This window comes from Tupaia chinensis, unplaced genomic scaffold (genome assembly GCF_000334495.1).
Source record: "Tupaia chinensis unplaced genomic scaffold, TupChi_1.0 Scaffold000147_1, whole genome shotgun sequence".
In the NCBI taxonomy this organism is placed as follows: domain Eukaryota; kingdom Metazoa; phylum Chordata; class Mammalia; order Scandentia; family Tupaiidae; genus Tupaia; species Tupaia belangeri.
Window position 1 is genome coordinate 9,091,204 of NW_006159617.1, and position 25,903 is coordinate 9,117,106.

The following is a 25,903-nucleotide window of genomic DNA, read 5'->3' on the forward strand; positions in this document are numbered from 1 at the left end:
GGAAGGTATGGAGGGCAACCATGGATGCCAGGGACAATGGGGGAGGAAGATGGGACATAGCAGAGGGTGGGGGATGGGGAATCAGGGATGGCAAGACAAAGGGCAAGGTATGCAGGACGTAAGAATCGGAAAACTATTTGCTGAGAACATGTATGTGGATGTGCTTGATTGAGCCAATGCACAGTGTATTTTGGATGGAAAATTCATTTGTGTGTTGGGATGGTGTAAAGTGAATTAATAAAAAAAAAATTCAGTTTTCTGGAAATTCTGAAAGTTGCTTATTAACTGTCAAGGACTATGGTGTATAAGTATTTACATTTTTTGATATGTAAAATAAATGGAAAATATAAAGTGGAAAAATATAAATAAATAAATAAAATGGGGAAAAAAGAAAATGCTATATAAAATAATGGGCTAATAAATCCGAAAATCGTATGAAGTGACATGGTGCTGGAGAATATGAATGAAAATTTAAATTGAAATTTTTTTTAATCAAAGAATTTACCTCCAAAAAAGGCTTGGGGGCCAAATGATTTCCTTCAAAGTTACAAGAACAGCAATCCCGAGGTCTTCGGAAATACAAGTTCCAAAATTCCACTACTTATTTTGAGAATTTAACAGTAACTGTAGTTCTGTATACCAAGAACTTGTAGAGACCAGAGTCTGAAGGTCAAATCAACCTGGGTTAAAAAGCCTAACTCCCTATACAACCTATATTTTTCTATAAGATACAAAGATTGAACGAAATAAACTATCATGTATACTATTAAAAGATGTTATTTGTCTGCTGTAAGTACACAATTAATGTTGTTATCTGCTGTAATAAGGTAGAATACACACACACAATTCAGTAAAGGAATGTATAAACTATAAATTTCAGGAAATTAGAATCAAAGATATAAGTAAAATATGCTAAAACTAAACCAACAGCATATTAACGAACTAAATTTAATTAATATACATGGGAAATCTATTATCCTAATAAATCATATCAATAAATCTAGCCTGAGAAACTATATCTTAACTGAGAAAACACCCAAATGCCATTTCTAAAGAAATATTTAATAAAACCAGAAATGCTGTAAAGGCACGACAAAGACCATCCAAAAAAAAAAAAAGCAATGAAAGAAACAGGAGCCAGGTGGTGGTGCACTGGTACTGCAACTGGACCCATATGGGAAAGACTCAGAGTTCATATCCTGCGATTTCCCTGCGTGTGCCAGGTACACATGCATGCCTAAAATCCAGTCTGGCTGAGACTGGCATGGATTGTGGTGTGATTATCCTGCTGAGGATGCATATCTCTCACTTTGTCTCACAGAATAAATAAACTTTTAAAAAAGCGAAATAGAAGGTTAAGTAAAGAATCAAAATCCAGACACAAAAGCTGACTGTCATTATTGACACTGAATATTGTTTAAATGGTTAGCTAATACAAGGGTACTTCAAAAAGTTAATGGAAAAATGATTAAAGTAGGAATTTATGTTGTTGCAAAATAATTTGAAATAAATGCAAGTATTTTTTATAATATGCATTTCCTTGAACTGTTGGTAGGCCCCTTATGATGACATGCACTTCCATATTTGTAGGACTTTTCATATACCTAAATTCATTTAACCCTAGCAACTATCTTGTGATTCCAAGTTACTGACTAAATTTCAGATTGAAGAAACCAAAACTCCATAAGATTAAGAAACACAATCTTCACTTGACCAAAGCTACCCAAATAGAGGCAAGACTGGAATGGAAGTCAGCCTGATTCCAAAATCTGAACTTATAATGATCAATTTGTACCACCTTACAGTAAGAACAAATGCAAAGAATACTCATTACAAATGAACAGAGACAAGTATTACTATTGTTGGATGCCATGCATCCATTCTGGAAAAAAAAAAATCAGCTATAACATAATGCAAATTAAAGGGGCTAGAGATAAGAAAAATACAAAAAAACAATAGTTCTGCTATAGACAATAATTGGTTAAAGGCATAATGGTAATAGCAAAGCAAATCAACATTTACTATTCCAAAACATAAGTCTAAACCAAAAAGCACAGAATTAAAGACAAATGTAAAACATTATTATGCTAATAAAAGGAAGATTTAAATAACTCAGAGACAGACCTTTTTTTTGTGAACGATAAAACCCACTGTTGTAAAGAAGCCAAGATTAATACAATTGTTATAAACTGCCACCGAGATTGTTTTGGAACACAATAGAATGATTCTAAGTTTTATCCAGAAAAATGAACAGGTAAGAAAATGTTTAAAACATGAAATGATTCTGTAATGTCTGAAAACTTGACAGAATAATTGAACAGAAAGCTCTAAAAGATTTCATAAATGTAACACCTTCAAAAATGCAAAACAAATTGTTTTTAGAAGAGATAAATTATTTAACAAATGACATGAGCAAGTGGGTTTCCAATAAAAATTCAGTTTAGGGCAGGCGCCATTGCTTGATGGTTAAGGCAATGGATTCCACATGGCCAGCCATAGTTCAAGTCCTATACCTGGGAGATTGAGAAACATGCTGGATGCATGTGCGTGTATGCCCCAAATCCCAATAGAGTGGAGAAATGGAGGAGAAAGGATTGCGGCATGATTATTCCTATGGAGGGTTGCTTACTCTTTACCCTTTCTTCTTGTCTCTCTCTGGTTAGTACATGCGCCCTCTGGCAAAGAAAAATAAATTCAATATAAATCCTTACACTGGGAACCAACATAAATTCTAGCTGGTTAAACACTGATGTTATAAATGAAATTAAAAAAACACTAGGTCAAATGTAAGTTGTCAATGAATAGATTTTGAGATAAGAGCAGACATTTTAAACTAAGGGTTCTTAACTTGGGGTCCACAGATTTTCTTGGAGTCCAGCAAATTCTATTACATCTGTTTGGTACATTTTAGAGGAAAGCATATGTAGCTTTCATCAGCATACTGAAGATTCTGCAGAAGCTATCAAAAGATCACACATGATTATCTAATTGAAGAATTCACAAAGAACACGTATATATTTGACTTATAACTAAAAAGTGGAAAAAAAAGTTCTCTATGTCAAAATAGTTTAAGAAAACTTGAAAGCAAATAGAAACTTGATAAAATATGGGCCAGCAGGTGACATGGAGGTTAAGACACTGGATATCACATGACTGACTGTGAGGTTTGAGTCTCAGACCAGGCGACTGGAAAATCATGCCAGGTGTGTGTGTGCCTGCATGCTCAAAATCCTAAGAAAAGAATGGAGGTGAAGGAACTGTGGCATGGCTGTCTACTGCCCCCCGAACCCCACCCCAGGAGAATGCATTTCCATGAATTGTTGGTAGGTCCCCTGAAGTATCCTTCTATTAGCTAACTATGTAAACAATGTTCAGTGTCTATAATGACAGTCAGCTTTTGTGTCTGGGTTTTGATTTTTTTCCTTTCCCCCTTTCACTCTGTCTCTCTCCTCCCTCTGGTAAGTATGCATGCATTCTAGCAAGAACTACAATAAAAAATTAATAAAATATTTGCAATAACTATGACCCTGGGTAATATGAGTATTTATATAACAACATAAAAGAGCATGAGGTGATTTGTAAAGGATTCAAAAACATTTATTTTGTCCATAAGCAAGAGAGACAGAGAGAGTAACACACTCACAGAGAGAAACAGAGACCCGACACCCCCAACAGGGTCTTGACACATGCCAGCCTCCATGCCTCAGCCAGCCAGGCACCATGGGTACACATATGCCCGAGGTACTCAGGTAGACCTCTGGGGGGAACTCAGAACCTTCTGGGTGAGTCAGCTTCACAGAGCACCACATTCTGCTGCTGTGCGACCATCCAGCCCCATTTCTGCCTTTTTGAGTGACTCTGAAACACACTTCTGAAATTCAGTTTGAGTATCAGTTCTTATAAATCTAATTTTCAACAAATAAGCCAAATAGCACTCAGAAAGACCTGGAATCTTCTTTAATCTAATCTGAATTGACTGCAGGTCGGATGAAACATTCTTTGATTAGAAAGTTTGATTGGAAACCAGCAGTTAGCATAATGGCTATGTCGCTGGACTCCCACGTAGTCGACCGCGGTTCACGTCCGGACCTGGTGGCTTAAAACTCATGCTGGGCGCGTGTGCGTGTGTGCCCAAGATCCCGAAAGGAGAATAGAGGAGAAGGGATTGCGGCGTGACCATCCCCCCGGAAGGTGATTTCTCGCTTTCTGTCTCTATGTCTCTCTCTCTGTCTGTCTGGCGAGCGCACGTGCCCTGTAGCGAAAACCTCTCCAAAAAAAAAAGAAAGTTTGATTAAAAAAAAACTAATGGGAAGGATAGAACTAACAGGATCTGAAGGAAAAGCAATATACCATAAGGTATAAAGATACATAAATATGTTATTTATAGAAATATTTTCACAATAAGTATATTGCATATATTAAAAATATTTGGAACTAGCCTCTAGCATTAGGAGTTACTGCACTATACAAGCTTTAAAATAGCCGTTGAAGATTATATTGAGGGCCAGCAGGTAGTGTGGTGGTTAAGGTGGCTGGATCCTACATGGCTGAATGTGTTGTTCAAGTCTATGACCTGGAGGCTTAGAAAGCAAGCTGGGTGCATGTGCTTACATGCCTAAAATCCTGAAAAAAGGGAGAGATGGGCAAGAAGGGATTGCAGCCTGACCATCCCCCACTGGGGGTGCTTTCTCACTCTCCCTCTCTCTCCTCATCACTCCTGTGAGCACATGTACTATCTGACAAAATTTTAAAAAGAAAACAGTATTGAAAGGCTTTCAACTTATATTTCTCTGTCTGAAATATATATTCTTTTTAACAGTGATAATAATCTACCTTTTTTTGGTTTTATTTTGGAGAGATTTTTACTATAGGGTGCGTGTGCTCTCTGGAGAGACAGAAAGTGAGAAATCACTCCCCAGGGGGATGGCCAAACCACAATACCTTCTCCATTCTCTTTGGATTTTGGGCACACATATACACATGTCTGGCATGAGTTTCAAGCCTCCAGGTCCAGGGCTTGAACCACAGTCAGTCATGTAAGAATTTAGCAACATAACCACTATATCATCTGCTGGTCCCCAATAATCTAACTTTTAAAAAATGCTTTTAGGGGACCAGCAGTTAGCGTAATGGCTATGTGGCTGGACTCGCATGTAGTCGACCACGGTTCGAGTCCCGGACCTGGTGGCTTAAACTCACACTGGGCGCGTGTGTGTGCCCAAGATCCCGAGAGGAGAATAGAGGGGAAGGGATTGCGGTGTGGCCATCCCCCCTGGGGGGGGGGTGATTTCTCGCTTTCTGTCTGTCTGTCTCTGTCTTTCTAGCGAGTGCACGCGCCCTATGGCAAAAAAAGCTCTCAAAGAAAAAAAAGAAAAGTTTGTGGGACCTTACAACTCACACTGGACCCATGTGCGTGTGTGCCAAGATCCCAAGAGAAGAATGGAGGAGAAGGGATTGCAGCATGGCCGTCCTTGCTGGAGGGTGATTTCTCACTTTCTGTCTCTCTGGTGAGCACACGTGCTCTATAGAAAAAAATCTCTTTAAAAAAATGCTTGTATTGCTAATAATATTGATAGTCATGAGATTTCTCTTTGTGGAGTGTTAAATAAATATTTACTTCCTTCAAAGACAATAATGGCAAATGAAATCAGGGTTATGTTTGCAAGCACTACTAGAATAAAAAAAAAGATCTCAATCTTCTGGATTTCAAAGAGAGGCATTCCTTTTTTTTTTTTTTCAACTTGGGAATCAATGTGAGATTGGTCACTTTAAATTTTGCCTAATAAGTACAGCATTATTTCATAGAAGACAATTAATAGATAAGACAAAGTAGTATATAACTTCAAAGTAGGTCACTTAAAAAATTTCTAAAAATCTAAAAATTATACCTTATCTTCAAAACGACCTGCATTCCCTAATCTCCTTTGCCTGGTGATCCTTGAACATGCTGACCGAGTAGCATCTCTACAGACCAGATGGTCTCCGGGCAACCTTCCAGAGTTAAGATTCCACAGACCAACTGATAACAATTCTTCTATATTCCAGATATGGGATCCCACGTGACTGAGAGTTTTAGCACAATGACAATTTAAAATGGAATACATCTGCTATGGAAAAGGAGGCTATTAGATGTCAAGTCCAATGCACCAAACTCAGAGCAGTGAGGAAGAATTCACCATGACTAATGTGATCACTCTCAGATCATCCTCTCTCCAGGAAGCTTTCCATAGCATTCTTTCAAGTGGTTTGCAAAGGTTTCCAACAGCTAAGTAACAAGCAGACACCCCCAAGGGCTGTTCAGGAAGCACATCTCCTTATCTTGAATTTCAATCAAATTCTCTCCCTTCATCCCAACATTCCCTGCTTGTGTACTGAATTTTTCAGATAAACTAGACCGCCCACTGAAGATAGAAAAATAATCTGGTGATAATGCCTGAACCCAAGAATCTGCTATGAGGATTAAATGAGATTACCAATGGAAGCACTCAGCTTGGTATTTGGCAAGGAACAAGCATGCAATGAAGGCTGACTGCTGGTTCCCCTCACCTCATCATTTTCTCTTTTATTTATCTTTTTGCACATTTCAGTATCTCCACACTCAACGGGGGACAGCAGTAAGAAGATTCTTCTGTCTCAGGATGTGAATCTCATGTGCAGGGTGTGGTGGTTGGATGGACTATGATCTTTTTTGGTCGGGAATGACATTACCAGCCTTTGCAGACTAACTGCTTTTTCCAGAAATGCAAAGGCCATAAAATGTTACTTCACCTTAATCATGTATACGGTTACTAATATGATTCAGAATCATCACAGAGAAATGAAAATATATTCCAAGATGTTAAGAAATAATCCCATTCAAAAAAGAAAAAAAAGAAATCCCGTTTTGTAAACAATGTCTTCCTTTTCATATTACATGTTCTATTTCAGGGATTGCAGCTTATTTCTCTGTGAATGTGTTGTGTGGAGCTTTCAACACATCAAATGCCATAATTGACTTGTTGATGTCAGGATAAATAAATCTTATAAATTGGTGGAATTATGTGTTTTCCAATTTGTTATTTGTCTATCTCTTACTTTTGATCTCATGTTGCTGGCAAAAGTAATTATAATTAAACTTTTTAAAAGAGAGAAAAAAAAGAATGCTGGACTCAGTTAAACAAAAAGCAGGTTCTAGTGTCATCAAGAACAGTTATACCCGTCTGTGCAAATGACACAAAAAATCACCACTCTTATATGACAAATATGCCCTAGAGGTAAAAATCCATAGGCTATAACAATGTATATCTAGGCCGAAATCATTCAAAACTCAGCCGAAGAACACTGGCAATAAACAGACTTGAACTTTGACTGGGTTTCAAATTAGAGCTTAGGAGTACATCTGAGAATCCTCACATATGAAGATAGTGATATTTGCTGAAGGCGACCAATGAGACATTACGAAGAATACCTTTGAACATGCTTTGTCTAAAGTGATTAAGTAGTGGACTACGATGTGAAACTAAAGGAACTCGAAAAAGGTCTTTTTCTCTTTCTTAGTAAGGAAAATTATATTTGTTAATATTCAGGGTGTTTCCATAGGCACTATCAAGAACAAAAACTTCCTAGCAGTGAGCAAAATCCAAAAATACTCAAGATACTAAAATTGAATACTAAATTTTGCATATTCCTTGTAAACGTGTCACAAATAAGTTATTAGATTTTCTCTGCAATCTTATCTGGCAAATGCATAAAAGTAAACTTGCTATTAACACCCTATTTAAGTTAAAAGATAAGAAGCAGATGAGCAATCTATAATGTAAATAAGTCTGTATTTCAAATTTTCTTTCACTTTTGAAAAATGTGAAATGTCTCATTTATAACAATCATAATCTACTAACAGGCATTTTCTGAAGATTAATTAACTGCTAGGGCACTGTTATACCAAAGCATAGTCAATAAAGGAAAGAACTTCCCTCTGAAAATCTGAACCCCAAACTCCCACTGTGGATACCACACTCCCACCTGCAGTAGAAGAGGGAAATTGATACAGAGCTAACTCATCCCACAGTGAAGTGCATGGGCACCCAGCTACAGAAATCAGCTCCAAAGAAGTAAGAGGACACGAGTACATCGCCAGAGTACTAAAATCAATGCAGGAAAAAAAGTGCTGCAGGCCTTTTTGTAAGACCCGTAGGCTGGGCCAGCCCTGCAGCTAAGTGCAGGGAGCAGGATCTCACACGGCCAACAATGGTTCAAATTCTGGTTTCATTGGCTTAAAAAATACTCTGGGCACATATGCATGTATGCCCCAAATCCCAACAGGATGAAGAGAAGGAGACAGGACTGCAGCATGACCATGCCCGATAAGAAGTGATTTCTTCCATCTCCTCCCACACCAGTGAGTACACACACTCTTTAGCAATTTGAAAAAGAAAAAAGAGAAGAGAAGGGAAGAGAAGAGGACAAGATCTGTAGTTCCTGTAGCCCCAAGGACCTTCTTGTCCCATTAGAGTTGAATGCTTCATCTAGTTCTTAGAATTTCATGGGAAAAATAAAGGTTATCTTCTGTAAGTGGCAGTAGGATCTACCCAAGTCCAGCAAACTAAGCATCAGGCTTGATGTTTTTCCTTTTCCCCAAGGCACAGATCGAACACATTCCCTGTTGACCATACCTGCACCATGTATACTCAGTCTACCCACTTGTATTGCCACTGTCACCACCCTGGCCAGGCTACCTCAGGAAGTGGGGGGAAGACAGTGCTTTCTCACTTTCTTTCTCTCTCTCTTCTCTGTCTGTCTGGCAAGTGCACGGATCCTATAGCAAAATTAAAAAAAAAAAAGTACAGCTGAGCATAAAGAGGCAGGTACATTCCCTAAGATCCTTAGTTGAGTCTCTGAGCAACTGAACTATCCAACACATTCGAATGTCTTCTCAGCTAGGGGAGGAGATGGAAAGCACTGGCTACGTCTCAAGATGCTCCACGGTGAATGAACCTGTCGGCCAGGGCTTTCCCAGCTATAATGGACACCTTTGGAAGCTGCACTGTTTGAAACCATCAGTACAAAGTCGAGTCCAGGGAAAATTGGCTTCTACATAACTCGAACTTGAAAAGCGCTAGAGGACAGAGTGTATTGTCTGTGTGTATGTAGACATAACAAAGCTATTTTCATGCACAGGCCTGGCAGAAGGCCCGCGGTAACTGCTCCATGGGTCTGGTTACAATTATGTCACTATAGGGAATAATCCAGGAAAGTACATCCCTTTTTTGTCCACTCTGCCCCAAGTTGAAATGCCTGTGCTATTTTTATCTCACAAACCTTCTTTTCAGCTCACCTCTCTCATTACCTTCTAATTCTCTTCGTCTTCTTCAGGCTGCAATAGCCCAGTCATTCATGCCAGAAATCTTAGCTGAATCCCAAGTCCAAACTACAACATTCCAATACACAAGACATCTTAAGAGTGTGTAAGAAAGGATGCCCGAGACCTGCTTCTTTATCCTGCTAAACTGTACAGAATCTGGGCATATAGGCCTGTATTTTTCCCCGTTTGTGTATGTGCTAAGTTCTAATTAAAATAAATAAAACTCTCCTCAGAAAAAAGGGTTGCAACGTCCTCTGCAATTTTACCTCAATAAGCAAGTACATTTGTGTTCCCTGACCCTGCAACATTTCATGCAGCTGAATGTGGCACTTGGGAACATGTTTAATGGAACATTTTATAGTGAAATGTGTTTTTAATTAAAAAAAAAGAAACAAAGAAGATAAGGCTGGTTTACAGGCTATCTGTACTAACATGCTAACCCCAATGTTTAGAAATGATTATGTCTATCAACTCCTTTTGATGTGGCCTCCCCTGATCACGTTCAGTTCTAGAAACATAAAGCCCTCCAATGAGTCATTTTTAACTCAGAACTAGTTTGTTTAAAATTCCAGACTCTCTTGCAACCATCCCAGGTATAAACTCCTCACGAAAACTGTTATCTCGCACATTTGGAGCATTTCCTTGTATTTTTCCCATCTTGGAGATGTACACAGGTGAGACAGATTATGAAATGTGAAATATATACATACAATGGTTGATTAATCAGGAACCCATAAAATTTATGTAGATGGACTTTTTAAGATTACAAGAAATACAGACAGTTTAATTTCCTGAGAAAAAAATAATTTGAAGGGTGGTACTTTTGTTTTATTAATTTGCCCATAGAACATGTGTACTCTTTGGGGGAGGAGTGTGAAAAAGCACCCCCTGGGAACAGCAGTTGGCATAATAGCTATGTCGCTGTACTCCCATGTAGTCGACCGTGGTTTGAATCCCAGACCAGGTGGCTTAAACTCACTCCAGGCGTGTGTGAGTGCATGCCCAAAATCCTGAGAGGAGAATGGAGGAGAAGGGATTGCGGCATGGCAATCCCCCCTGGGGGGTGATTTCTCACTTTCTGTCTCTCTGTCTCTCTCTGGTGAGTGCACGTGCCCTATAGCAAAAACCTCTCTAAAAAAAGAAAGAAAGAAAGAAAGAAAGAAAGAAAGAAAGAAAGAAAGAAAGAAAGAAAAAGCACCCCCTAAAGAGCATGACTTTGCTACAATCTCTTCTCCATTCTCCTCTTGGGATTTTAGACACACATACAATACATACACATGTGCTTAGCATGTTTTTCAAGCTGCCAGGTAGAGGACTGAAACCATGCAGTCAGCCTTGTGGGATCCGGCTTCCCTAACCACCACACCACCCGCTGGCCCCAGGATGGTTTTCTGAAATCAACAGCATATGGTATGACTCATCCTTTGGCTTAAACTTCTCTAACTTTTTATATACTGCCCTTTCCATGTCTCACATGATTGATCCCTCCTACTAAAGATGAAAGGTAGAGTAACTTCCCTTGGAAGTTGAGAGAAGGAATAAGAGTGTATCTATCCAGCCAGGTATAGTCCAGTTCTACTGAATGTATTATACAAATGAGAGATGAGTTGACGCAGTGTGGGAAGCAGGAATCACTAAACAGTATCAACTGATTATCAAAAGACCTGAAGATAAAAATAATTAATAAATAAAGTTGAACGATTCTGCTTACTTCTTTAGGACTCGATTTCATGGAACAAAAAATAAGGTTGGGGAACCATTGGGTGGTATAGTGGCAAAAGCACTGGACTCACACTTGGCCGACTGTGGTTCCATTCCCGAGCTGGAGGCTTGCAATTAACACCAGGACTCAAATCTCAGTTGCCCATGTGGGAATGTCCAGCGCCTTAACCACCACGCCACCTGCTGGTCCCGCAATTAACATCAGGTGCATGTGTGTTTGGGCCCAAAATCCTGAGAGGAGAATGGTGGAAAAGAAATTACGGCGTGCCATTCCTGACTGTTGATTTCTCACTTTCTGTCTCTATGACTCTCCTGTGTACCCTATAGTAAATACTTCTCTCTCAAAATAAATAAATAAATAAAATAAAATAAGGTTGGATTAGCTGATTTATTGGGCTGTCAGGAAAGTTATAATGTATTTTTTCTATGCAAAAATGCATGACTTTTCCAACAACCCAATAATTTAGTATTTGTTGATAATTGACCTTGTTCAAAACATTATGCTTAGGGGCCACAGAGGGTACGTACAGTAATGCTAGGGAACCAATGCCCCACTCTGACTCATCAAAGAGGATCACTCTATTTTCACCCAAGTCCTATGCCCTTCAATCTTTTCCCCAAAACGAAGTCACTGGCACTCTTAAGTAATTTGCGTACATTTGGTAGTGTATATGTGCTCCCCTAACACAATAAAATTCTTTGAAGTCAAGAGGCACATTTATGGGGACCAGCAGTTAGCGTAATGGCTATGTCGCTGGACTCCCACGTAGTCGACCGCGCTTCACCTCCTGAACTCGGTGGCTTAAAATTCACACCTGGCGCGAGTGTGTGCGTGCCCAAGATCCCGAGAGGAGAATGGAGGAGAAGGGATTGCGGCATGGCCATCCCCCCTGGGGGGTGATTTCTCGCTTTCTGTCTCTTGTCTCCGTCTGTCTGGCGAGCGCACACGCCCTATAGCAAAAACCTCTCCAAAAAAAAAGAGGCACATTTATGAATATGCGAATGAGGTCTTAATTCACTCAGTGCCTATCATAATGCTTTAATTTTCTTCTAGTGTTCAATATATTTGTTAAGTACACTTAAATAAAGGTAGTAAGATATAATCCTTATTCTCAAGGAGTGTAAACCTCATTTGGAAGATATCATTTGTGAAAATATCTGTAGTACAATAATAGATTGTCTAAATGACCGAGGATTACATTCTATACTCTGTGTTCTGTGTGTGTGTACATGTTGTCCACGTATCTGTATGGTGTTTTCTATAAACTAGTGGTGAAGGAACACTTGTAATAATAAAAAAAAAAAAGTCATCAGAAAAAGTACATGAGCCTACCTAGAAACGTGTCTGTAGAGCATCTGAAAGGCACCAAATGTTTCAGATGTATAGGTATATTTCTAGTCTAAGTAACAGCTGCCACCGAACTTTGTTTTATATATTGGTTCTTTTCTAAATAAAGTATTCCTATGGCTCCCGAGATAAGAAATTTGATGAAAAGACTTTTGGGTCACTTAAACCAAATATTTGTGCTAGATTCTTTATGTCAATACCTTCTAAGTCCTAAAACATTGCAGAAGCCTCCACTCCACTCAGTCCCTTTTATTTATCACTCACAATACATAGTAACATTTCCTGACTGCTGACCATACTCTGCCATTTTCCAGTGAAAAACCTTTTGCAATTCAAGGCAAAAAAGTTTGTCCAGTAAATTTAAAATTTTGAGTACCTGAGTTAATGTTGACATTTTAACATATAAAATGCCCCACTAAACTGGTTTTTCTTTGCTCGAAATTGCAGTCTCAGGTCAGGTAAACTTTTTTTTTTTGAGAGGTTTTTGCTATAGGGCACATGCGCTCACCAGAAAGACAGAGACAGAGAGACAGAAATCACTCCCTAGGGAGGATGGCCATGCTGCAGTCCCTTCTCCTCCCTTCTCCTCTTGGGATCTTGGGCACACACGCACATGCGCCTGGCGTGAGTTTAAACCACGGGGTCTGGGACTCAAACCACAGTCGACTACATGGGAGTCCAGTGACATAGCCATTATGTTAACTGCTGGTCCCAGGTCAGATAAACTTTTGATAAAATAGTTTATTATTCTGAGCACTTTGTACTTATATGGATGTCAGTTATTTTACCTTTTATTTTTATAAACCATTTTATATGAAGCATCATTTGCTAGCAAGCTCCTTCCCCTGACCACCCCTTTCCAACAAGTCTAAAGTGCCAGGAATACATACCAGGTCTAGATGCAAAGAACCTTACCAGCATTACTTGTTGCTCTTGGTTGCGAACCTAACATTAGTACAGTTATCTTTCATTACTTTCTTTCTTTATGAAATCTGCTTCCTAGGACACTCATTTTATTTGAACTTTATGAATAATTCCATATAAAAAGGTATTACTTTAAGTAGCAATGGCTCAGATGGTAATTAGTTCCTTCGTAATCAGTGAATACATGATCCTTATTCAGTCAGCTGAAGAACCAGAAAATTACCCCCCAAATCTGTAAAATCCCCCAAATTGAAATATTACAAATCTTTTTTTTTTTTTTTTTTTACTATAGGGTGTGTGCGCTCGCCAGACAGACAGAGACAGAGAGACAGAAAGCGAGAAATCACCCCCCAGGGGGGATGGCCATGCTGCAATCCCTTCTCCTCCATTCTCCTCTCGGGATCTTGGGCACGCATGCACATGCACCCGGCGTGAGTTTAAGCCGCCGGGTCCGGAACGTGAACCACGGTCGACTACATGGGAGTCCAGCAACATAGCCATTACGCTAACTGCTGGTCCCGATATTACAAATCTTCTGAACCAAGAAATATGTGCTGAAGGTACCTCAACACGAAAAGTGTTTTTTCTTTTTCTATTCTCTTTTAAGATAACAGTATTTTCTCTTATTCTGAAATTGTTCATGATTTTTAGAAGCATCTTTGAAGACAAGAAGGAGATTGCCTCAGTTATCAAAGAGGCAAGATTTGGAGGTGGCCATAGAGCTGAAATAATCAAAAGGGGCTCAACACTCACACCTCCCAAAAAGATAAGGAGACAGATTTTGTAGAGAAACTTAGAACTCTTCCAGTCTTGGGAGTAGACCACTTTCATTCAAGTACCTGGGGCGGGGTTTGGGGGGTTGTCGTGGAAATTGCTGCAATGCATGTTATTATATACCACGTACATTGAAGATGACCTGAGTGTCCTATTGTCTGTCACAGCAAAGTTAATGCAACCTTTTGTTAAGTTCAGGTAAGAGATCTGGACATTTTAAACCTAGGTTTCTATGTTTTGTAACCTTTTCCCCTTCCTGGGAGGCTTCAGAATGGCCAAGGTCAATGGTAGAAGTGGTATCCACAACAGAACCCCGAGTCCTGCTGACCCAGGCAAGTCTCCTGGTGTACGCTGGTACGGAGGGAGTGTAAAGGAAGCTGGCCACAGGGAAGCTGAGGGGGTAGGAGTTTTCCCTGCTGTTCTGAGTAAATACTGCGATCTAGTGATATCCATACAAGTGGTACCTTTGTTCTGAGGTACAGGGGCAGCTGGGATGTACTTACTTTTTATTTTATTTTTTAATTGTTTTCAAGAGATTTTCACTATAGGACGTGTATATTTGCTGGAGAGACAGAGAGAGAGAAACAGAAAGCAAGAAATCACTCCCTGGGGCAGGATGGCCATGCCACAATCCCTTCTCCTCCATTCTCCTCTCAGGATCTTGGGCAACCATGCACATGCACCTGGTATGAGTTTTAAGCCTCCAGGTCCAGGCCTCAAACCATGGATAACTACATGAAAGTTCAGCAATGTAACCGTTATGCTATCTGCTGGTCCCATAGGATATGCACTTAAAAGGGGCTGAAAAGCTCTACTTGTGGCTTTTTCCTGAAAGCTCAGCCCATCCGGTTACTAAGCAAACCCCTATGTGGGCAGACTGTGCATATCTGGAGAGCACAGCAGTGTCCTCAGCCTTAACTCTGCCTAGCTGGGGCTTTCTATCTTTCTCCTCAGAAGGGAATACCTTGCAGTTCTGGCTTTTCAACTTGTGATAGTAAAGAAGGAATCTCAAAATACCAAAGTTTAGGCGCTGCTGAGAGGAAGTAGTGTAAGCGGAGGGTGTGAGGTGGGCAGCAGGGTAAGTGAGCGAGGGACATTTGAAAGGGCTAGAACAATTGCAGCTTGGTGCACTGCTATTTGAGCTCCTCTCTGTAATTTCTTAGTTTTAGATACTTTTTGTTCCAACTGGAGGCCCACTGCTTATTGATGCAAGTCTAACATCAACACCTGACCTACCCCTTTAGTACTCAGACCTCTTTCCTGTAATTGTAGCTTCAGTTACAGGCAAATATTGTCTTCTAGGACAAACCAACAGAGTTATAAGGAAAGGTTTATTCTTTCTCACTTTATTTTGGCTCCGTGATTGGGCTGGACTGCTAAAAAGCTAAATACAATGGATTTTCCAGGTAGCTCATACCCTGGGACCTTCCTGTTACAAGTTTTGGTAAAAATAAATAAATAAGTAAAATAAATAAATCTTTAAACAATGCTCAAAAATGTTGGGCCAGCACTTGGCGTGGTGATTAAGATGCTGGACTCTGACATGGTTTAGTGAGTACCTGATTCAATGGCTTAAATAAAACTCATGCCAGGCGCATGTGTGTGTGTGCCCAAAATCCCAAGAAGAAAATGAAGAAGAGAGAATTTGACATGGCCATTTCCCCTGGGGGGTGATTTCTCAGTTTCCTTCTCCAGCAAATGCACATGCCCTATGGCAAAAACCAAAAACCAAACAAAATGAACAGCTCAAACTGCAAAACAAAAATAGTTACAGTCTTTCAATGTATTATCCAGCCCCAAAGTAACCTTATTTTTAAAATTTTTTTTCAAAGTAAAATTATTTTATTGAGAGAGCTGTTTGAGGCACAGTAAGCATTTTGTACTTCAGTTTAATTAGTTAAAATAATTTTTAAAAATTAATAATTAATTAAAGTTTTATGTGCCAAAGGGTGTATGCACTCACCAGAGAGAAGGGGAGTGGGAGAAAGCATTCCCCAGTAGGGGATGGTCATGCTGTAACCCCTCCTCCTCCACCTCTCCATCTTAGTGGAATTTTGGGCACATAAGCACACATGCCTGGTTTATTTTTCAAGCCACTAGAGCTGAGATCTGAACTATGAGCTTGATCATATGTGATCTGGTTCCCTTAAACACCAGGCCATGGGGCTGGTCCAAGAGAATTGTTGTTGAAAATAACAGTGTTACAGTAATATTTCCCCAAATGGAAATATTTCCCACCTCTGCCTGTGTCCTGACAGGTAGAATATCGGACTGCCAAGTTTGAGTTTGTGATCGTAGCCTTTTTATGGAGGGGGGCTGTGGAAGAATTTCTCAATTTTTTTCCCCCCAATAGTCTGTGAACAAGAAAATATTCCAGAGAAACAACCAAGAATTTCAGAATGAAAATAACGTATTTTTCAAAAGTCCTAGTTAGAGTTCACCAAATTAAAAACACAGACACTTAACAGAGATTTCTGCTGCCAGAACACTACAGTGAAAAGTTATAAAGTGAGAATTTAATAAGATTAAGTGCCAGTTCCTTGCTAAATCCACATTTTTAACACCTTTTGAGATATAATGTGTTCAGATAATTTCATAATTAACCTTGGCAAAAAGAAGATATCTAAACGTTCATGGGTGCTTGGATTGAGTTCCAGGCTAAGGCTTAGGCAGGGGAGGCTACCCAGATGTGGCTTCACATCCAGGGACTGTTCGTTTCCCTGTTTTGCATTGTATGACTTAACAATTTAGTGTGTCTACATGATATTAAAGCCCAACTGAACACAGACCCTCTGCCTTACAGAAAAGCAGCTCTAAGTGGTGGAAGACACCTGTGCAGGGAGAATGAACTAGCACCATTCTAACGGAAATGTCCGAGCCCCTTCACAACCCTTATTTTCCTTCCCTGTAACCTGCAGTTGCTCTTGTTCCAGCGCAACCAGCTGAATGAGTCTTTGCATTCCTCCCTGGAGCAGGGGTATAAGGCTATTTATGGAAAGACGCTGAAGTCATTACTTCAGCTCCTTTTTTTTTTTTTTTCTGATCCTCCTGCAAGGAAAGTCTCAGAGAAAAGGCTCTCAATCCCTTTCCTAAAACCCTGAGACCAGATGCATTTGAAATTCAACATTTTTTCAGAGATAGTTCCCATAACATAAGATTATATATAAAACCTCCAGTGGGGTCTGAGCCAGCACTAATATATACGTCTTTCTGAACTGCAATGAAGAAATTTTTACAATAACTATAATAAATAAAGATTGTCAACAGACTCAAAACAGTCCAGGACAAGCTTTGCCATCAAATGAATTTGGGAATTAAATTTACAAAAGAACCTTTGGTTTTCTGAGCATCTTGGATTTTGAAATTAAGGACAAATGATTTTTAGATCTGTATTGGGTTTTCAAAAAAGTTATGACAAATCAACGTATTTGTTCTTAGAAAAAGAAGAGATGAGACCTATTACCAATAGCCTAAGGGAGACTTTCAAAGTGATCTTTTCGGACAGAGTTTGAACAGGATTTGAGAGGAGTGGGTTGTCTTTGTCCCTAGGCTCTTGTCATATGATCTTGACATAGTCTGTCCCCCAGAGTCAATCTGTGATTATGCTCTAGATACACGATCTGAGCTGCTTTGCTGGGCTACAGAAAAAGAGACCAGAAATGGGCAGACCTAACCTCTCTGATACTCCCAGGAACATTCCCAGACTAGAATAAAACCTCAACAAGGCAAGCGTGTTGGAGCCAACTGGCATGCTTACACTATGACTGCATAATAGAATCATTACACAGTGTGATTTCTTTTTAAGCACATAAAACCCAAAAACTTTTCTTCTGAATATAGGAGAATTTTTTTAGAGTCCAAATCTTTCAAGTTTTAAAGGTGAGATCGGGAAGCTTATATTCTGGGTTCGTATGCTAGGGACTATAAGCAAGGGAAGGGGTGAGTTTTCCTTCAGTTCAGGGGTTGTCACCAGTGAAGACATATAGAGATCAAGGCTTACTTGGCTTCCAGGGCTAGTGCAATGATGCCTGCAGCCATAGGGGCTGAGGCTGACGTCCCGGTGTGGTTGTCCGTGCAACGCTGCCTCAGATCCGTCGTGATCTAGAAGACAGAAGTGAAAAAAATGTAGGTTTCTGGGGTCAATGTAAGTCATATGCAAGTAGAAAAAAATTTACTCATAAAAGTGGAATGGAGAAATTGAAATATTTGGTTTCACTTTCTCTTTTCTGAGCTCCCATGACCTTATCACTTCCAGAAAAATCACTCCTGTGAATCAACTTTAAAAGAGAATAGTTTGAGGCCAGCAGGAGACATGGTGGTTAAGGCGCTGGACTCCCACATGGTTGGCTGCAGTTCAGGTCCTGGACCTGATGATTTGCATTCCAACTTTCCCTTCCTCTTTCTGTTTCTCTCTGATAAGCTCTATAGTAAATATTAAAAAACAGAATTATAATAATACTTAATAAATAATTTTTTTAGAGAGGTTTTTGCTATAGGGCTCATGCACTCACCAGAAAGACAGAAAGTGAGAAATCACCCCCCGCAGGGGGCATGGCCATGCCGCAATCCCTTCTCCTCTATTCTCCTCTTGGGATCTTGGGCATGCACGCACACACACCTGGCGGCACTTAAAGCCACCGGGTCTGGGACTTGAACCGTGGTCAACTACATGGGAGTCCAGTGACATAGCCATTACACTAACTGCTGGTCCCTAAATTTTTTTTTTTTTTTAAAGAGAAGGGTTTGAAAATTGGACTCCGCTTTGGTTCAAATCAGTCAGAACTAAAATGAGCATATGTCTTAAAACCTGAAGGCCCTGTAGGCACCCACTTGCCTAATAGTAGTGCCAGTTCTGGTTAAAACAGAAGTGTTTTTGTTTGTTTTGTTTTGTTTTACATAGAACACGTGTGTGAACCAGAGAGAGGAAAAATGAGAAATCATCCCTCTGGGGGGATGGCCACACCATACTTCCTTCTCCATTCTCCACTTCGGATCTTGGACATGCACGCACATGTACCCAGAGTGATTTTGAAGCCTCAGGGTCTGGGACCTAAACCACAACCCGCTATGTGTGAGTCCAGCAGCTTAGTCAATACACCACCTGCTGGCCCAGAACCTAAAGTTCTTTCATTACGCCAACATTTAAAAAAATTGACAGGGCACATATACTCACCTGAAAGAGACAGAGAAACAAAAAGAGCAATAAAGAGGGAGAGGGAAAGTAAGCACTCCCAATGGGGTGTAATCACACTGCAATCCATTCTCCTTGATTTCTCATCCTGTCAGGATTTGGGGCAGGCACACACATGTGCCTGACATGTTTTTCAGACCAGTGGGGAAGGGATTCAAACCACGTGGCTGGCCTTGTTGGAGCTGGTTGCCTTAAACACTCAGCTGTAGGGCTGGTCCATTCTCAACATTTAAAAATAATCAAACATGTTGAATCAACAACCAGACACTGAGTAAGACAGTGGTAGCATAAACTAAAAGTACATAGTCTCTGTCCTCCTAGAACAACTGTTACCTTGGATGAACCACAGGTTTTAAGCCAAAAATATGCTCTGCCATAGAAGGACCCTTTGGTATGGATGTGTTTTAGACTTCACAGAACTGTTGCATGGATAAACCAAGACTTCCTTGGAGATGTAACAAGAAACTAAAAATGATGTTGGACCCAGTGTATGTGAGATGCAATTACAGCACTAAGTGTATGCTTGTATATTATAGGAGATGAGCTATTTCTCCATTTTTATTTTTTAATCAAAATCTAAGAACTAGATCATTTTTATCATCTTGGCTTGAGTCCAGTTCACTTCAGCTGTGGCCAAATAACATTATTACCCAGCAAGGGCAATGATTTTCAACTCCATTTCATTATTGTCTTACTACTAAATAAATAAATAAGTAAATTTAAATTATCCTTAACAAAAGAAATGAAAGACTATGGAGTAAGATTCTGGAAACCATTATAATTGCTCTAAGATTTAAAAAAATCCCTCTTCCCAGATTATTATTTTTGTCTTATTGGGACTAAAATCACCTTTGTTGAGAAGGCACAAGGCTTGTGAGATGAGTTTGCGATCTCACTGCCATTATTGGAAGGTATTAGTAAATCTTTCTTGGGCATCAAGACAAGTATATGACCAATAGTACAAATAAGAAAACTGATGTGAAAGGTCAGCTGAAAGATGGAGGTGGGTAGAGGCAGCTGAAAACAAAGCCCTGTAATTTGAAGGTGCTTTCTTCAAGAGGAATGTGAAGATCAGCTGAATGTGGTTTGGAAGGAAATTTGAGCTCCAAAGGAAGAAAGAGCTACATAACTTATTAGAGATGGATCTTTTAGAAGTTTCTTCTATACCGCATGAGAATATTTGAGTGGACTCTTTTCTTATCTGTTACAGATCTTCTTGATTGATATCCTGGCTGATTTGGTTTCTCATGAGACCATTAGTTCTTACTGTCTTAGTTCTCTTTTGACAGATTTATTCCTATTGTTATAGACTATGTGTACCAGGCAGGTACAGGTACTGATACAAACTTAGTGGAAGAATGAAGAAAACATATACAGAATCACATCAGTACAGGTTGGGGGGATTAAGCTTGCACTGTGTTTTCCTAATAACTGCAACAACAGAATTGTGAGAGGCACTTGACAAATAGGAAGTTGTTTCTTGATTAACAGAGTTTGGTATCTGCTAACCTCTGACCCTTGCAGGATGTTTGGGTAGAGCTCTATATACCTCTCTAAGTCAAGAAACTCGATTTTTCATTGTTGACTTTACAAAGGCATTTTTAAATTGTGTTTAAAAATGCATAATATAAATTTACCCTCTAAACAAGTTTCACGTGCACAATATAGCATTATTAATTACATGCACGTTGCTATACAATATTTCCAAACCTTTTCATCTTGCACTATTGAAACTCTATACCCAATGACCAAGTCCTCACGCTCTTTCCCCTCATCCCATGGGAACCACCATTCTACTTTCTATGTGTTTGCTTACTCTAGGTACTTCATAGATTGTCTTTGTCTTTTTGTGTTGGATTTATTTAACTTATCATATTGTCCTCAAGATCATCCATAGCGTAGCATATGACAGGATTTCTTTGGATGACCGAATAATCTTTGCCCATTCATCTGCTGATGCACACTTAGATGGAAAGGTTGTTTTCACACCTTGGCTATCATGATTAGTGCTGCAAATGCACAAGGGCATGCAAAAAGTCTAGAGCTCCTGTTTTGTAGTCTTTCTAATATATAAACAGGAATTTGACTGCTAAGTTATTATTATTATTATCATTTTAGGTTTTTGTCTTAGGGTGTGAGTGCTTGCCAGAGAGAGAGGAGGAAAGTGAGAAATCATCCTCAAGGGGAATGGCCACACCATAATCCCTTCTCCTCCATTCTCTTCTTGAAATTCTGGGCATGCATGCATACATGGCAGACATGATTTTCAAGCCTCTGGGTCTAGGACTCAAACCAAGGTCAGCCACATGGGAGTCCAGTGCCTTAACCACTATGCCACCTTCTGGCCCCTCGATTGCTAAATTATTAAAAAAGTATTTCTTCCTCTTTTGAAACTAGGACTAAAACTGCAGCCCTATTTCCCAAAGCACTAGTTCCTAATGCAATGCACAAACACAGCAGAGCAGCTTGTTTCCAGGTGTCCAGATCTGCTCTTGCAGAGAGATAGCCTTGCTTGCATTCTTCTCATTTTACCTCACCCCACGGCCACATTCCTTTGTCCCTCATTTTTTTGTTTTTCAATGACTTGTGCCTGGCTTCCAGATTTTTCATGATGTTTTCCCACTTGGCTCTTTTTGCTTATTCTTCAGCTGCACCAGACACTTTTAATGCACAGAAACAAAGCCAGAATAAACACTCCAAGTGTGTGTAGCATTTCTGAGTACAACAAATAAACACCTTAGCCAACCTTCAATGTGGACAATTAAAATTTTATGATGTCGGGTTTGTAATAGGAATATGCTCCATCCACATGTAGCCGCCAGGTAGATCCATATAGTATATATTCTTAAATAAAAAGCTACTCAGTATATTTATATATACACACCAATGAAGTGTTAACTGCTATTAATACAGGCAAGCTTGTGGAATTCTAAGTAACTATGGTGCTATAATTTTTTTTCCAGCCGCTTTAAATAAATGAAACTTGAGAATAGAAGGGGAAAGAGGGCGGGGCAGAAAGATGATGGAAAAGAAGGCTAAAAGGAAGGCGGAGACAAGAAAAAAGCCATCCTCACTCCCTTCTTATCCTGTTCTAAGTGGAAATTCCAGCTGGGTTATTTCAAGAGGAAGTTACTGTCAGTGGTGGAGATATTTAGGTGTAAATTACCGGAAAGATCTAAGACAGGGTTTTCATCATTAAGCGAAGCCACCGTATCTGAGAATTTTTATGTCTCTCTTCAGAAAGAAAAGGCAAAGACCACCACGGAGCATGCAATCTTGAAGAAAAATGATGTTCCGAAAACTGGAACCACATGGGGTAACCCTATTAATCACAGAGCATGCATACAGGATCTGACAGGGTAATTTAAAGGAAAGTCGCATTCAACAGTCGGCCCACTACATGGGGCAGGGAGTCCAGGGACTCTGTATGTGAAGCCAGAACAATAAAGCACTTTTTAGATTCCATTTTAAAGAGCGTCTCCGAATTTGGTTTCAGTCCCGGTGGCACATCTTGCATGCTCCACATTCCCTCAATTCACCACCCAAATCAGAAACAGAATTTTTCTACAAAGAACTTCTCAGATTGCTCAAGAAAATATCATGTTTGTTCATCAGAGTGAAGGAAACTGGAGAGGACACCAGGCCCCGAGCCAGATCAAAGCTGTCCTGATCAGCAAATTAGATTTTCAGCCTCTCTCAGGATCAGTAGCAGATGGGTTTCTGGACTCCACCATGTAAGGGATGTCATCTTTCCTTGGTGAGAGGGGTGGGTACTGTTCAGGTCTAGTCAGGCTCCTCTGAGAAGAACCTCACTTTTTCTCATCCCAAGCTCTTATTTCCTAATATTTCACATTTCATTATTTGAGCTGATTGACCATTGATTTTAGCCTGTTGACGTAATTCTCCAGGGACTCTCCGTTCAGATTGACTTTGGCCCTAAGTGACAAGCCTTCACAGCAACCCCGCAGGGAAGAGTTTTTCTCTCTCCCTCATCTCTTCTGATCGGTTTTATTTTGAAGGTGCCATATTGTCTCATATCTGTTAAAAGGAGCAACTGAACAGATATTTTTAAAACACGCAATAATTCCACTGTCTGTTAGGTTGAAAGTGTTTCTGGTGTTGATTTGGATTTGGATTAGAAATGTGCCAAGAAAGCTGTCTCAGACACAGCTATGGGGAGTAAGGGCAGAAACTAAATTTTAAATGTGTCCGTTGAATAGAAGAGTAGAAACTGATTGACGAAGTACAGTGAAATAGAAGAGAACCAAAGACCAATGAGTGCTCTTTGTGTCCGCAGAAGTGACCAGGACTAGTGTAAACTTCAGTACAATGGACAAGTTCACACAAAATCCCACTCCTGTGTTGTGAAGAGAACCTGTCAAGGCCAAGTGCAAGCATCAGGTTTTGCTTACAGCTGTGTCATTACCACGACAGAAGTAGTCTGTCTTAGGTTGTTTCAGTATTCCATGGGGTTTAGTTCAGCTCCAGGCACCAAGAGAGGCACAATATCTACTTGCTAATAGCAATTGCTAAAATCAAGCTCCTTTATACTCATTTTGTTCTATCTTTTCATCCCTCCCACTCATTAGGAAACACTTCAAGGTCACTTCTTTTTAGATTATCCAAATAGAACTCACAGAAACTTAGCATCAGTTTACAATAACTATGTGTGTAGAAGGAGTCTTCAAAAGTTCATGAGAAAAGGGAACCAGCAGTTAGCGTAATGGCTATGTCACTGGACTCCCACGTAGTCGACCGCGGTTCATGTCCCGGACCCGGTGGCTTAAAACTCACGCCGGGCGCGTGTGCGTGCGTGCCCAAGATCCCGAGAGGAGAATGGAGGAGAAGGGATTGCAGCGTGACCATCCCCCATGGGGGGTGATTTCTCACTTTCTGTCCCTATGTCTCTCTCTGTCTGTCTGGCGAGCGCACGCGCCCTACAGTGAAAATCTCTCAAAAAAAAAAAAAAGTTCATGAGAAAAGACAGATAATAATTAAATGTAAATTGAAAAATTAAAAATAAACTCATGATAAATGCATAATTGAAAAAAATTATACATGGATTTTGGGGCCAGCAGGTGACATGGAGGTTAAGGTGCTGGATACTACATGGCCAAGTATATAGTTGAAGTCCTGGACCCAGTGGCTTGAAAAACATGCCAGGCGCATGTGCACACATGCCCAAAGTCCTGAGAAGGAGAATGAAGAAAGAACTGCAACATGACCCTCTTCCTTGGGGTGGTGGGGGGGCATGATTTCTTCACCTTCCCCCCACCCCCGTCTCTGTCTGGGAGAGCACACATGTCCTATGGCAAAAATCTAAAAAACAAAACCCCAGAAAAAAAAAAAAGAAAATCTATGCATGGATTGCAAAATGTGCACCAAAACAAATTTATACTCTAGTTCCATTTTTTTCTGTAAACTTCTTACAGTCCCCACATATATATATATATAGAGAGAGAAAATCCAAATTGAAGTATACCTATTACTTTCAACTACTACTGCTGTCCCAGACTCAGTGTTCCTCCTGAAATTATCACCATGAGCAATTTGAATAAGTGAGGCAATGTAAGAGGGGTGTCTGTGTGTGTGTGTGTGTGTATAAAATTACATATCAACCCATAAAAGTTCTGCAAGGACAATAGATTATTTATTGGTTAAAAAATTAAGGCTCAAAGAGGGGAAACAACTTGCCCAAGGACACACAGCTACTAAAGGGTTGGTAAGTGGTTAAGATACTAAATCCTGAAATAGCAGCAAAAGCAAAAACGGAGTTCTAGAGTGTAGTCATCCACGAGAGCAAAGGCAACGGTGCCAAACCACTAGCCCAAACGAAGGTAGAATCGGCCTTGAGGTTTGGCCCAAGGCAGTAAGTGGGCAGGGTGTTGTCCTTCAGGACACAGTCACAGATCAGACCTTCTCAGGAACAAAGTTCCCTTCCCACTTTTTAACATTCCTGAGAGAATATATGTCTCAAACGCCCCAACAAACCGAACACATCTGGATTTGCTAGTTTTTGACTCATGAAAAATAATGACATTTTCTAACTCAAAAGAAGAAACAGGGATGATAGAGAGCAAGCCAGTGCAAATGGGGACTGCACCTGAGAAATGAATGGGGTGGTGGGGGACAGGGAGGGGAGCAGGATGTTTCCGCCAAAGGAAACGTGTAGCTTCAAAGCATTAAAAGCAATAAGACGATTCCTCCACGTGGAATTGGTGGTTCAGGCCAACCCTGAAACGCTCCAGGCAGCAAATTCGTTTTGAACACAAATAAATAAAATGACATCAGGAGAGGGCGAAGCCAAGCATATATTCTCCAAACCTTGGCGCACAGAGCCTCTCCCAGGAATCATGTGATGGTCTCCAAATCTCAATCACCAAGACATATTACCACAGATAATAAGTTTAAGGCTGAACAAGTCCCCGAAGAAGATCATTTAATGGTGGGAATGACTGAAGAGAGAGGGGAGCTTTATCTGTAAAACAGAACTTGGGGTAAGTTTTGGGAGGTGGGGAGGGGTGATAAATAGATGAGCTCTTTAATGCTCTTTGACACTAAGGAAGGTTAGGCACACAGCTTTATCATGTAGCAGGATTCCTGC

The 25,903-nt window shown here is 40.1% G+C and overlaps 1 protein-coding gene across 3 annotated transcripts in view; it reads right to left on the reverse strand.

Annotated features, from left to right (window-relative positions):
* PCSK5 (proprotein convertase subtilisin/kexin type 5) overlaps positions 1-25,903 on the reverse strand; it is a 537,419-nt gene that overhangs the window by 274,959 nt on the left and 236,557 nt on the right. For all 3 annotated transcript variants that reach the window (XM_014586632.2, XM_006145503.3, XM_014586633.2), the window contains exon 9: positions 18,109-18,209. In XM_014586632.2, the coding sequence (XP_014442118.1) occupies positions 18,109-18,209 (101 nt within the window). The remainder of the gene's footprint in view (positions 1-18,108; positions 18,210-25,903) is intronic.